Source organism: Notolabrus celidotus, chromosome 19 (genome assembly GCF_009762535.1).
Source record: "Notolabrus celidotus isolate fNotCel1 chromosome 19, fNotCel1.pri, whole genome shotgun sequence".
Lineage (NCBI taxonomy): Eukaryota > Metazoa > Chordata > Actinopteri > Labriformes > Labridae > Notolabrus > Notolabrus celidotus.
This window is the reverse complement of record NC_048290.1, coordinates 13,849,852-13,863,342: the sequence shown is the minus strand read 5'-3', so window position 1 is coordinate 13,863,342 and position 13,491 is coordinate 13,849,852. Positions and strand designations below refer to the sequence as shown.

The 13,491-nt window shown below is 39.8% G+C and overlaps 2 protein-coding genes across 3 annotated transcripts in view; one reads left to right on the top strand and one right to left on the bottom strand.

Moving 5' to 3' along the window:
- stxbp1a (syntaxin binding protein 1a) overlaps positions 1–2,784 on the bottom strand; it is a gene marked incomplete at its 3' end in the record, with an annotated part of 53,874 nt that extends 51,090 nt beyond the window's left edge. The window contains exon 1 of the mRNA XM_034710199.1: positions 2,498–2,784. The remainder of the gene's footprint in view (positions 1–2,497) is intronic.
- Positions 1–13,220, top strand: part of LOC117830823 (protein Niban 2-like) — a 33,079-nt gene extending 19,859 nt beyond the window's left edge. Inside the window, exons 6-14 of one of the 2 annotated variants that reach the window (XM_034709111.1) lie at positions 481–599; positions 4,215–4,319; positions 4,414–4,576; positions 6,288–6,475; positions 7,289–7,444; positions 7,775–7,888; positions 8,767–8,874; positions 9,573–9,684; positions 9,777–13,220. In XM_034709111.1, the coding sequence (XP_034565002.1) occupies positions 481–599; positions 4,215–4,319; positions 4,414–4,576; positions 6,288–6,475; positions 7,289–7,444; positions 7,775–7,888; positions 8,767–8,874; positions 9,573–9,684; positions 9,777–11,059 (2,348 nt within the window). In that variant the 3' untranslated portion in view covers positions 11,060–13,220. The remainder of the gene's footprint in view (positions 1–480; positions 600–4,214; positions 4,320–4,413; positions 4,577–6,287; positions 6,476–7,288; positions 7,445–7,774; positions 7,889–8,766; positions 8,875–9,572; positions 9,685–9,776) is intronic. The other variant, XM_034709112.1, reaches the window with a different exon arrangement.
- The last annotated feature ends 271 nt before the right edge of the window (positions 13,221–13,491 follow it).

Below are 13,491 nucleotides of genomic sequence, written 5' to 3'. Positions count from 1 at the left end.
AATTATTTGATGAACAAAAAAGTGTTAAACAAAGCAGAATATGTTTTATATTTTAGATTCTGTAAAGTAGCCCCCTTTTGCCTTCATGACAGCTTTGCACACTCTTGGTATTCTCTCAGTCTGCTTCATGAAGTGGTCTCCTGGAATGGTTTGTAATTAACATGAGCCTTGTCAAGAGTTCATTTGTAGAATGACTTGCCTTCTTAATGTGTTTGAGACCATCAGTTGGGTTGTTCAGAGGTAGGGTTAGTACACAATGGATAGCCCTATTTGACTACTGTTGTAATCCAGATTATGGCAAAACCAGATTATTTCATAGTTTTGATGTCTTCAGTATTAATCTACAATGTTGGAAATAATTAAAATAAATAAAAACCATTGAATGAAAAGGTGTGTCCAAACTTTTGACTGGTAGTGTAGCTCCCACAAAGGAAGTCTGCTTCTGTATTGTAACTCAGCCATGTTTCTTCCTGCCACCAGCAGGTCTACCAGAGGAGCAGACCGTTCAGACGCCCGCCTTCACAGACGCTGTGAGACTCTACAGACAAGCCAAGGGACACTATGGAACCTGGGATATGATGTGTGGAAAGCCCCCACAGGTCAGAACCTCTGATTAATCATTACACAGATTTGTGAGGCTGGGTCCTCTAAAGTGTGTATTTCAAGGCATTTCCTCCTTTCAATAAAAGTCAGACACATTGTAAACATTGATGTCATGAAAGATGGCCTTATTTGGCATTAGCTCAAATTTTACACATTGCTGTTTTTTGATGGCACCTTACTGGGAAAGACTGATATTACAGAATGGAAAGGAGCACCTGAATGCACCATTAGAAGGAGTGAGTTTGGTTAAGTCTCATTTTGGAACATTTTCAGGATGGTAACAAACGCAACACTTACTATTTTGCTTTATTAGGAACTTAAAAAACTTGTACACAACTTGTTTTCCTCTTAGAAGGGGGCTTGAAACTGAGGATAATCCTCCCTGAAATTGCATTTTTGGTGCAGGTGACAGTTTAAAGAGCTTTCCAAGAACAATTTCTCAGCAGTGGCTGCGAGTGCCTGTCCAAAGTTCAGGTTCAGGTCATAGCTCAACCTGTAGAGAGACCACAGTGATGGATGACGTGCTGGACTCCAAACCAATTAAGCACAGGAAAGCACTCCATCTACATCATGAACACACCCTTTTCTCACACTACAAGTACAAGAATGCACCTACACAAGACCTACAAAGAGTCTGTGGGAAACAAGACCCACCCCTCAGCATACCAGCATTCACAGGGTTTCACACACACACACACACACAAACACTCACTGTTAATAGGGGTCTTCCCTATGAATGAGACCCTTTCAGTCTCCTGTTGGTGCTTAATAGCAGCTCTGTGTGTTTATGGCAGTCACTTCATTAATCTTCATGTTTCCTGCTCATATCCGTTTTTCTGTAGCTCCCTGAAATTACTCAGTTAAATGTGAAAGCTCCAACAGAATGATCAGTATATTTTCATAAACACTAGATCAAATACATGCGTCTGTACAGTACAAGGTTTACTTTAGTTTGTTGTGTCTCCTAGTCCCACGTAGGCACCTTACTATTACTATAGGCTGTATGAGATTGGGGAAATAGGGAGATATGAGGTATATAAGTGGGAAATGATAAAGTCATACACTGGAAAATTTAGAAAAACACCTCACATCTGTCCTCATGTCCTATTTGTTACATAAAGAAAAGAGCATTTCTAGGTGAAATAGATCAGGGGTTCCCAAACTTTTCAACCTGCGACCCCTAAAATATAGGTGCCAAAGACTCATGACCCCCACTGTCCCTCCAAGTGATTTAATGTGGCTTCATTTAGCTGGACTGCAGAAAATGTGCCCACCTATATGAGCATGTGTCTGTGTTTCCTGTGCCGTTATGAATTAACCTGCAGCTACTGATGCTTTTGATAATTCACTGTTCACTAACCCTAAACTTAGGAGTCATCTGGCAACAAAGAAAGGCAGAAAACTCATTATGATTTCTATTTTCATGGTTTTATTTCAAGTTTGCTACTATTTTTGTCTATATTATTTTACTATAATGGATCTAATAAACTATTATAAGATCATTTAAAAAAAACCATTCTGGACGACATCTCATGACCCCCCATTTTTTTCTTGCGACCCTAGTGGGGGTCCCGACCCACACTTTGGGAACCCCTGAATTAGAGGACACAGAAGTATGTTTTGCTTCAGGGGCAAAAATAAGCTTTAGATGACTTTGAGTTTTTGTGAATGGGCATGAGATTTATGAATCAAGTGAGGAACGAACACAGCAGCTCAGTTGTTTACATTAAATTGATGGTAAAACAAACTGTCACAATTGTTTAAGGTTATTTTTATCCTTGCAACTATGATAAAAGCAGCTTGGTTAAAAGAAGGTAAATACATTCAAAAACATGAGGTAGGTTCACAATGCATCTTAGGCATGAAGTAAACTGATCAGGTAGATAAATCTTACCTCATTGAAGTTAGACCCACTTTCCTCAGTCTCAAGAACACAGCAGCAGGGCAGGTAACACTCCAGCAGCTAGCTTGAAGTGCTTTATAAAGCCAACAATAGTCGAACATAATCACTGACTAACAGACAGAAAAAGGCTCAAAAACTATTTTAACTTTTACGTTCAAGTCGAGGAGCTACATGGTGTAAATGCTTCATTAACAGTGTTAAATGTAAGCTAGCATAACGTGTTTTTAGCTGGACTACAAACAGTTAATTAACAGCGTTGATCAAACAGGTGTGTCATGTGTCAGCTGTTTAAATATCCCGCCTGTTAACACTACGGGTCGCCGGGTTCTCTGATTGGCTGGCTCGTTTTTTTTTAATTAATTAAACGTCATTTCCGGTAGGACATTTTCACGGTTCTGTTTTCCGCGTTAAAATAGCAAAAAAAATAAGTCTACTTTACAAACACAATGTGGTCTGATTTATCTACACATGCAGAAAATAAACATGAAATATTAATAAAAGGAAAATATACCAATATAACCATTTGAAAAACAAACTTCTGCAAAGATATTATAGTTCTAAAGATTATTTTTGTGAGTTAAATGTATGGGATATAGTGAAAAGATGAAAGTGATACAAAATAATACACTATGAAAAATTAGAGCAAGTTAAGTGAGTGATAAAAATGCAGGATATAAACACAACAAACATATTTCAAAATAGTAATGAAAAAGTTAAAAGAAAAATGTTCATACTTCATTTTGATTTCAAAATATTACTGCCATACAAACAGGCTTTTATATTTTATTTTTTGGAACACTCTCTTTTTACATTTTCACATTTTGTTTTATAAGAAAACAGTAATATTGCCAACAATTGGCATTAAACAGGTGGCCACAACTTTAATCAAATTACACAAGAATTACAAAAATAGATTAGGCCTATATATAAAGTAATTGTGTATAAATATGTATATAACGCATACACATACAAAAATGAAAAAAAAAAAAAAAACACACTTCAGCTGTAGGGTAAGGTACAAACAGGGTACACAAATTACTTGCATTCGATTTAAAGGAGATCAAGAAAACACAGGTCAGTTGGGAAACAGGGACATTTACATGTGCATTATCAGACAGGTTTAATTACCACCTCACATAGACATATGTTCAAACAGGCTTTAGATAAACACATTGATTTACAGGTTGTGTGTATCGCCTGTGCTTTCCTCTGTTTGGAAAAAAAGGAAATATTTCCTGCTTTTGTCAGAGCCATTCATTACCCAGCAACACACTGCCAAATATTAACTCTATATTTGTTCAAATCTCATAGAGGTGCAGGGTTGGATTATTTGTGCATGTGCCAGTTAAGAGGGCAGTGCAACTAAGGCCATGTTTCCTGGCTGTCTGTATCCACCTGGGTATCATCCCACTGACCCTCTGTACCCATGTGATCACACAGGAAAGAGGGGCTGCTTTTCTAACGTTTATTTTTGTTTTCTTTGGGTGGAGAAATTAGTTTTTTTCACCACACCTCTTATATAAACACAGACAGCTGGCATATTGACATAACATCATGTAACTTGAGTAAAAACTTAAAGCATCTACAAAAACTGTTGAATATAAAACGATGAGTACAGGCGTGTCAGATCAAAAGACATGCATTGTATTTCAGATTACATATTGTTAGAGTGAGAATACAGAGATGATTTTATTTCTTGTGTGTACAGATTCTGGCTAACCTGGTGATGGAAACCCTCCATCCAGAGCTGAGGAACATGATTGGTCCTCGTCTGAAAGGGAAGATGCAGCAGAGACAGAGGAACTGGATGTTGGTGAGTTCTTATCACACTTATAGGTGCACTACAAACACAGGAGAGACTCGCACAAGTCCAAAACCATTGTGTTTTTGAACAACTCTCTCCTCAGGTATCTGATGCCGTGTACAGACAGGTGTTGTCTCAGACCACCGGGCAGTATAATGCGCTGGTTGGATCCTGTGAAGCGCAGAAATTACAATTGGATGCCAGCCTGCGGACGGACATGGACCAAATCATCACGTCTAAGGAACACGTCAGCAACAAAATCCGAGGTGAACAAAGATCTGTACACAACTGTCCCTTTGTCAAGACCTTTTTTGATTTGTCAGTCGTGCACTATGCACTTTGTGTCAAACAGAATTAAAATATCACAGCAGTACTTCAAGTTTAAGCTTCCAACTACAAGCTAAGTGAGATAATGCAGCTAATCAGACTGAAGTCAGCAGGCAACCACACATCACCGGGCAGAGCACTATTTTGAAGTTTGTGAATCACCCCAGACCTGTGAAAGTAAATCAAAGAAGTTCACCACAGTGCTTGCTAAAAGGGTGGCAACCAACTGCAGGCCAGTAAACATTGTGGAAGACTCAGGTCTAAGGGACGTCCTCATGTTGGCATCTTGTGAAGTTCCTCACCGCCGTAGGGAACAATAGCTTCATGCGTATAGGACATGTATGAAACACAGAAAGCAACCAAACTGGAACTCCTGAAAATGCAAATGGCTTCACTTCAAGTAGAGAACTTTAGATGTCAGTGAGAAATCAAATCTACGTATATACACTGGTAGAATTGATTAATATGTAGTTAAAAGCTGTTTTAAAATGCAAAATAATGACATTTTTAACATGCAACTAAGAATGTAAACAATCAGGTTTAACTATTGAAATTCAGTGATTAATTGGGCTTAAACAAACAATAGTTTGACAGCCCTGATTCAAGGTAATGTAATGCTTACTTTAAAAAAACACTGAAAACTGTGTTTACTCTTAGATAATCATTAACCAATATACTGTATCACAGCTGCATTAAGAGAGTAAAGGATTTACAGATACGATATCAACTAAATACAATCAAGGAAATAAATTCCTTCAAGAATAAATATACTGGTGGATATCTGATGGACACCATCTAAGATGCACTGCACCTCTGTGAATATACATCATGCATCTTGACTTGATCCACTTGTTGCTGGCTGTAATATGATACTCTGAGCTCAGATGCACAGTTCATTGTTTGCCTCATTGAGATGGAGCTCTGGGTTCTCTGGTTCTCAGATTATTGGCAGAGGGAAGCAGTCATTCTGGTCACTGAGTAACAACACACTGCTCCAGTTTCTGATGAATCCTTTTAGACATGTTGTACCAACACACTGTTTTCTCTCTTAACTATTTTTACCCTCTGCATTTTCTCCTCACTGTTTTCTTTTAGTAGGTCTGTCCCCCTGTCTCTCAATCGCTTTGATTGATTACCTCTGAGCGTTAGCCTGTCAACTCTCTATTCAATAGATATCTTGGCACAAGCAGTTCATATTTTCATGTGTTGTGTGCCATTGAGCTAAAGTAGCTGAACTGCATTCCCTCACCTGCACTGTACGGGCGGTTTCTGACTTTATCCCACAGAAGAGGCTCAATAAGAGGAGTCAGCAGCACAAGATGTAAGGTCATGTTACATGAGGGCAATGCTGAGATTTTAGAGATGTAATCCAAGCTGTGACATTTTGTGAGCCACTTTTAGCACATATTAGGTGCTCTGTAGTTGGGAGTATCTTGCAGGGTTTCCACTGAAATGACACATTGGCATTGCAAACATACCATTGTTTCAGCCTGGTATGAAACAATACACATTACACTGTGATCAGATATTTGAGGAGTTCACGTGAGGTCAGAGCCATGCCTTTGTTTTCCTAGCTCCAACAACATCTTTGGTTTTCACAAGCTGTAGCACTAACCATGTTTATTAATTCCATCCTCCACGTGTCTGCAGCTTTGGTGTCGCCCAAGGCGGAGCAAGTCCTACGCACCAACGTCCAGCCCTACATCAGCTCCATCCTGGAGGCCCTGATGGAACCCACCAGCAGAGGTTTCTCAGAGGTCAGGGATGTTTTCTTCCGGGAGCTGGTGGAGATCAGCAAGAACTCCATAAACGGAGGGGACAAAGAAAAGCTTGGAGACGTGAGTCAGGTTCTAGCACTCTCTCATCCTGTGCATGAATCATTGCACAGTTGCAGTTTGATTAATGTGTTTATACGGTTTACAGTAATCTGACATCCCTGGAGGCACAAGTCCTCACAAGCTTTTTTACTGACAAGGTCTTCAGAAAGAGAGCAGAAGAGTTTCTCTGATTTGCTGGGCACTTAAGCGTCAAGGTCTATCAAAGACATATGTTTGTCTTATTTATTATAATTATCTTTGGATCACAACAACAACAACAACAAGTAATTCACCTTCTTGCTGAACTAAGCCCCTCCAGTCATTTCATTCAGTCTGCATCAAATGATTTGATTTTGTGTTGCTGCATGAACTCCTCCCATGTACTCACTGTGCATGGGAGGTTCTGTAAGGTTAGGCAGACATGTAGCCAAAGCTAGCAAAGTGAGAGCTCAAGCACTATTCCAATGAGTGCTGCAGCCCTTTCTCCAAAACTGTCATGTAAACTTATCACCCAGCAGACGTCAGGCGCTGCAGACTCCTGAGGAGCATGGAGAGGAGTGAGGGGCTGGAGATTTGATATTTGAATTGATTTGATTTATTTAACTTGTACCTTTTCAGACCTGAGTTAAATCTAGCTAAATTAGAAGAGACAGTAAAGATTATTTGTGAACACAAAAGACAGTGTGGTCCTTGCTGGTCATTTCTTTGAAGTCAGGGAGTGTGCTCTGTCTCTGAACAGCAGACTCAACATTTTTGTTTGTTGTTGTCTGTTTTGTGTGAAGCTTGCACACCCCCATAATAACCATCACCCACCTCTGTGAATCACCCTCTCAGGACATGGAGAGGCTGTCTATGCTCGCCTTCCACCCGGTGAAGATGCAGAGCTGCTATGAACAGGTGGAGCAGCTCAATCTGGAGGGGCTGCAGCAGAGATTTGATGTCTCCAACCCCTCTGTGTTTGTCAGCAGGGCTCAAATTCTCATGCGAGAGGTAAGCCACTACAGCAGGTTTCTCTGATGTAACACAAAGATCAGCATGTACCTATACAGTGTGAGAAAATACTTCCTGGTGTCTAGTAAGAGAACACACACCAGCAACCTGTCCTGCCTGTAGTGAAGCCTCTACTGACACCTGCTGGACAAAGAGAGTATGGCAGTTTGCACCATAAAGTAAACTGAAGCCAAGCTGTGGTTCACTAAATGCTTTTGCTCGTCTGCCAAAGCATTTTGTAACCCCTTGTTTTTAAAGGTGCTATATAAATAAAGTTGTTCTTATTATTGTTCTACTGTAAAACAAATAACCTCTTTCTTTTCTTAACAGCAAATGGACAACGCAGTGTACACATTTGAGCAGCTGCTGAATCAGTCTTTACAGGCTCATGGAGATGACGACGTTTGCAAGACCATCCAAGGATGCCAAGACAGGGTCCTCAAGGTATGAAGCTAAGCTTGTTATCTATGGATTTCCCAGCAGACTGAATATTCCATCAGTGTCTATTAGATCAGAGGTTCCCAAAGTGTGGGTCGACAGAAATGGGGGGGTTGTGAGATGTCTGTTGTTCAGAATTTTTTATTTCTATTTATCTAAAAATATTGATTATTATTATTATTTATTTTTGTTTATTTGCCTTGTTTTCTTATGTTTATCTTCCTTTTTTGTTTGAACTGTTAATTATTATTATTATTATTATTTCTTTATTATTATTATTGTTTTTGTATTTATTAATTTGTTCTTCTCTTTGTTTGTTTTGTATTACTTATATATAATCTGTTAACTTGTGGTGAACAAAGAAATACTAAAAAATGCAATAAAAAGAGTTGAATGACAAAATGCATCTAAAATTAGTACATTTTACCCATTATAGTAAAAAATATCAACAAAAAAAGTAGCTAAACTTGAAATAAAACCTTGAAAGTAGAAAATGTAATGAGTTTTCTGCCTTTCTTTTTGTCAGATCACTCCTAAGTTTAGGGTTAGTGAACAGGTAATTATCAAAAGCATCAGTAGCAGTAGGTTAATTCATAATGGCACAGGAAACACAGACACATGCTCATATAGGTGGGCACATTATCTGCAGACCAGCTAAATGAAGCTACATTAAATCACTTTAAGGGACAGTGGGGGTCGCAAATTTTTGGCACCTATATTTTGGGGGTCACAGGCTGAAAAGTTTGGGAACCCCTGTGTTAGATGATTGAGACATTGCTAATTTCATTCGTACATAATTACTCAAAAGACTCTTACCAAATGAGGTAGAAATCTGTGTCAATAGTCACTGATTCCTGCCTGTGTCTCTGCTCTCTCCCTGTTAGAAATACGATTATGACAGCAGCACAGTGAGAAAGAAGTTCTTCAGAGAGGCTCTCCTGCAGATCAACATCCCGTACATGCTGCAGCAGCTTTCACCGTCCTTTTCAACTGTGAGTTGCACCGAACCAGCCACACCAACAAGTTTCTCAAAGATTTCTTATTTACAACTCTATTGAAATTGAATATTATAATAAACCATGTGTCAGTGGAGCATTTTTCCAGCCATTTAGGTGCTTTACTGTTCTGAATATTAGTCCCTTCACAGCCGTGAGTAAAAATTCCACTGTTGCAGAAATGAAATCATAAACAGCATGTGTCAGCTTCTATCAGTATAACTATAAGAACAAGGAACATAAGACACAAGCTCTGAGAGACAATAATGAAACACAGACGGCTGATCTTTAAACAAATCCTTTGTTTGTAGCATCTGGTTTCTACTTGACTGTCCTCACAGGGCTCTGTTTTCAAAGAATATTTGGGTTTTTTTTGCCTCCATTGAGAGGACAAGACAGTGGATGGAGCAGGCATTGCGGGTTGACTGCTTTGAAAACTGGCCTCTGTACATGGGCCTGTGACAGATCTCAGTTTGTTCTCTCTGTTTTCCAGAGCATTATATTTTTTGATCACTGTCTGGATTTCAACAGACATGAAACAAATGCTTCTAAATTAAATGCTCTGCTCTCTTAGTATTCTTGACTCCTTCAGTTATCATGGAACAAAAGAAAAGTATGCCACCTGGAGGGATCAGTAACATCTAACACATTAGGTTGATAATGACCAAATCTAATCCACTTCATCTCATCTACAGGAGCTGCCTCGCTTCAAAGAGCTGATCTTCGAGGACTTCTCTCGTTTCCTGCTGGTGGACAACATGTTCGAGGAGGTGGTGCTGCAGTCTGTCTCCAAGGACATAATGATGGGTGAGTGGGTGACGAAAACAAAAGAGGAAGTAAGCACGGTTATTCCATCTTACTGCTTGTTAACTCAATGATTTTTGGTTTTTCGTGTCCAGCTGTGAAGGAGGCCGCCGTCCAGAGGAGACACAACCTCTACAGGGACAGCATCATTCTGACCAACAGCGACCCAAACCTGCACCTCCTCGAAGACAACTCTCAAGTGGACTGGGCCGCCAAATTTGGAGGGGATGAGACGGAGGACGCTGTTGGTGGTGGAGGCGGTAATGGAGGAGGCTCTGGGAGCAGGCGTAGACAGGTGGTGTCCATGATCCAGCTAGATGGGGTTCCTCTGGAGTACGAGTCCTGCCTGGAGGTTCCAGGGGTGGATCTCATCCCAGAAGAGGGTGCTGGCATGTCTGAGGCCAACGAGGAGGAGCAGGAAGAGGAGGATGATGAAGAAGATGAAGAGGAGGAGAAAGACCTACCTGAGGGACCCAAGTCTCCTGACTGCGTGTATGAGATCAGGGACCTGATTAACCCGGTAGTGGAGATGGTGGTTCCTGTGTCAGAGGAGAACCAGAGCGAGGAGACCAATGGGACGGAGCCTGCCATGAGCCGGATTACCATGGAGGACGGGGTGGAGGAGGATGTGACACATGTTACCACTGTGGTGGAGGACGTCCCCATGAAATCCCCAAGAGCCAAGTCGTCCCCGCAGTCACTCTTCCAGAAGGACGCAGTGCCAAACGTTACCACTGGGACAGAGGACGTCCCCATGAAATCCCCACAAGACAAGTCCTCCCCACTGTCTCTTCTCCAGAAGGACGCTGTGGCAAATGTTAACACCGTGGTGGAGGATGTTCCCATGAAATCCCCACAAGACAAGTCTTCTCCACAGTCTCTCCTCCAGGAAGAGGATGTGACAAATGTTAGCACCTTGAGGAAGGATGTCCCCATGAAATCCCCACAAGACAAGTCTTCTCCACAGTCTCTCCTCCAGGAGGAGGATGTGACAAATGTTACCACGGTGGTGGAGGATGTCCCCATGAAATCCCCACGAGACAAGTCATCCACGCAGTCACTCCTCCAGCAGCTGAAAGGAAGCAGGAAGAAGAAAGCTGACATAGAGCATCAGGTGGAAACAGCCACCAAGAATGCCGTTGAGGCAATAGAGACAGCAGTGCAGGAAGATGAGCGGATCGCTGAGATCTCCACTGCAGAATCCGATAGTGAGTCGTCACCAAAACCACCGTTAGTTACAGACTCCAGCTCACATGGTGACAGCGGCTTCCAGTCCCCAACTAATGAGGATCTGGATGAGGGAGAGCTGATCACAAATGGTCTGAACGGAGGGGACAAAATGATCGACCCAGTAGAAGTGGAGGTGGAGGTTGCGTAGGGAGACGTTCCTCCGGACAGAACTCAGATACTGCAGGAGAAACTTAGAGAGGAAACAGACGAGGATGCTCCCCATGTAGTGAGGGAGAAGGGGAATAGATACGAATTTTATTTAAAAGTTTAATTCAAAGTGTTGCTTTTCTTTATTTTTGTTAATATTGCACACCCTATCTTGCGTGTAGTCTGATGTGGTAATAGGTTACAAATAATGAATTCTAGAAAGTTTTCTTCTAATGTTGCATATGTCACTGAATTCAACATGTCTGATAAAATAGTGAGGCCCTTTAATGCTGCGTAACAAGGTGAGGGGGTTTTAAAGTCATAATCCACTTTTTAAACTTGCTAAATAAGGGAGCAGCATTCATATAGTTAATTATGTTTTCATATCATTAAAGCTTTGTTTACATACATCTGTAAACATTATGGAAATATAAAGGCTTTTAATTTTGAAAATATTTCTCACAGACAGTTGAAAAATGTTGGATTGTACCTTTAACTTCACTGCAGGTGAACAGATTTCTCTTGAAATGATCTCAGCTTCTTTCTGGGCAGCAGGGGGCGCTACAATCAAACCTTTAATGTTGTGTGCGGGTGTGTTTGTGCATTTCCACTTTATTATTTTTTTAAAGTTTCTATTTTTATAACTTTTAAGATATAAAGTTCATTCACTTTATTGCTTTTTCCTGTATTCACAAGTGGCCTTTATGTTTCAACTCTAGATATTTATCCTGTAAGAGAGGATGTGCATCTCCACTGTAATGGGACAAGATAGATACACAAACTTCTGTGGGTGGAGACGGTGTAGATCGTAGGATTTGGATGAACTTGTAATCAGAGGGAGATTCTTAACCCTCCTATTATGTTCGTTTCTTAGGGACAGCAATAATGTTCCTGGGGCATATTTAATGATTCAAAGTGTCAGAACCTCAAAAAAATCCCAATATACATTTTTTAAATCTCTTTATTAACTCCATTACTAACCATTTAAATCAATATTTAGTGCAATGCTGTTTTTTATTTCTCACAGATCATGGTTCAAGGAGGATAACTCACTTGTTTTTAATGAAAATTCATGTTAAAACCTTTTTAAATGTACATTGGAAAGCCCTAAATATAATTAAAATGTTTTTTCATGACTTAGATTTTTGTTAATTTTATTTTCTTCATTTTTTTATGAAGTGATGTTGATCAATTATTCTATATGTTGATTACGCTAATTAATCCAAGCAGAAAAAGTTTCATACCGAAAAAATACTTTCAACATTTTTCTTCAGATTTTTTAAACTTTAAAATGGGTCAAATTGACCCGCAACATAACAGAAGGGTTAATATTTGCTCTGATGATGTTTTCTGAAAGTCCCTAATATTTTTCCCACCTTCATATAAAGGGCATCAAAACAAAACACTGAAAAGTGTTTCTAAAACGGTTTCTGTTTAAAATGATATTTTCTTATTTAACTCAAACTGAACAATCTGGTGAATAACATTTTATAGGAATGAAATGGCTTCCACAAAACTTCTTAGAAGTCCTTATTTCTGTAAGTTTCAGTGACAGTGATACTATGAATTTCACCCACTGTGTTGATTTGTCCTGTAAATCATTAAGACACAGGTGTTCTGTAAATCCAGGTTTGATAAACTGCAAATGTACAACTATAATTCCTGTCATTTATCATGTTATAACGAAATGTCTGGTTTAACTGAGGTAACTGGGAAATATTTGGTCATGATTTATCTACATGGACGTTTCCTGGAAAGACATGCTAACGTGTAGGGAAATTCGAGGCAATGATGTTGACAACATTTTCTGCATGTTCAGATGAGCGGCCTCGCACTATTAAAATCCCTTTTAATGTTACCACTGTTTTAAAAAGGACCCTCATCCTTAAAAACAGTACAGAAAAAGGGACAAATAGACAAATAATGAAAGTGTGATCATCTGAGTACACAAAAACACCACATGTTGAGTTAATGTATAGAGTGGCAGAATGTAATATAAAGATAAATAAAGCACCAACAGATTGCTTTACAGTTCCATTTTACTGTAATTTGTGCCACATTTTACTTCCCCGATGGGAACCTTTCTCAAGTCCACCTTTTTCCACATTTTCTAGGACTTAAAGGACATTTTCGACCCCGTGAAATAAAGTTCTACCACATTATTTTTCTACTGTCATCTCAAATGCTGCGTGTGGAGACGTTTGCAATTCCTGCTTTTTGAACGAGTCACCTTCCTGTTGTGAAACTGCCTCTTGTCCCTTCATTGAAGGAACATTGAGTCTGCTACTTTAAGTTTCACACATTAGATCTCATACGCAATGAGAAAGATCTCCATGCTTCTGCGCATCATGCTTTATTCATTACAAAGTTTTCTTTCTGGTTTGAACAGTTCTATTTAAATGTCCTGGGAGTTTCCCTTCCTAAAATAAATCA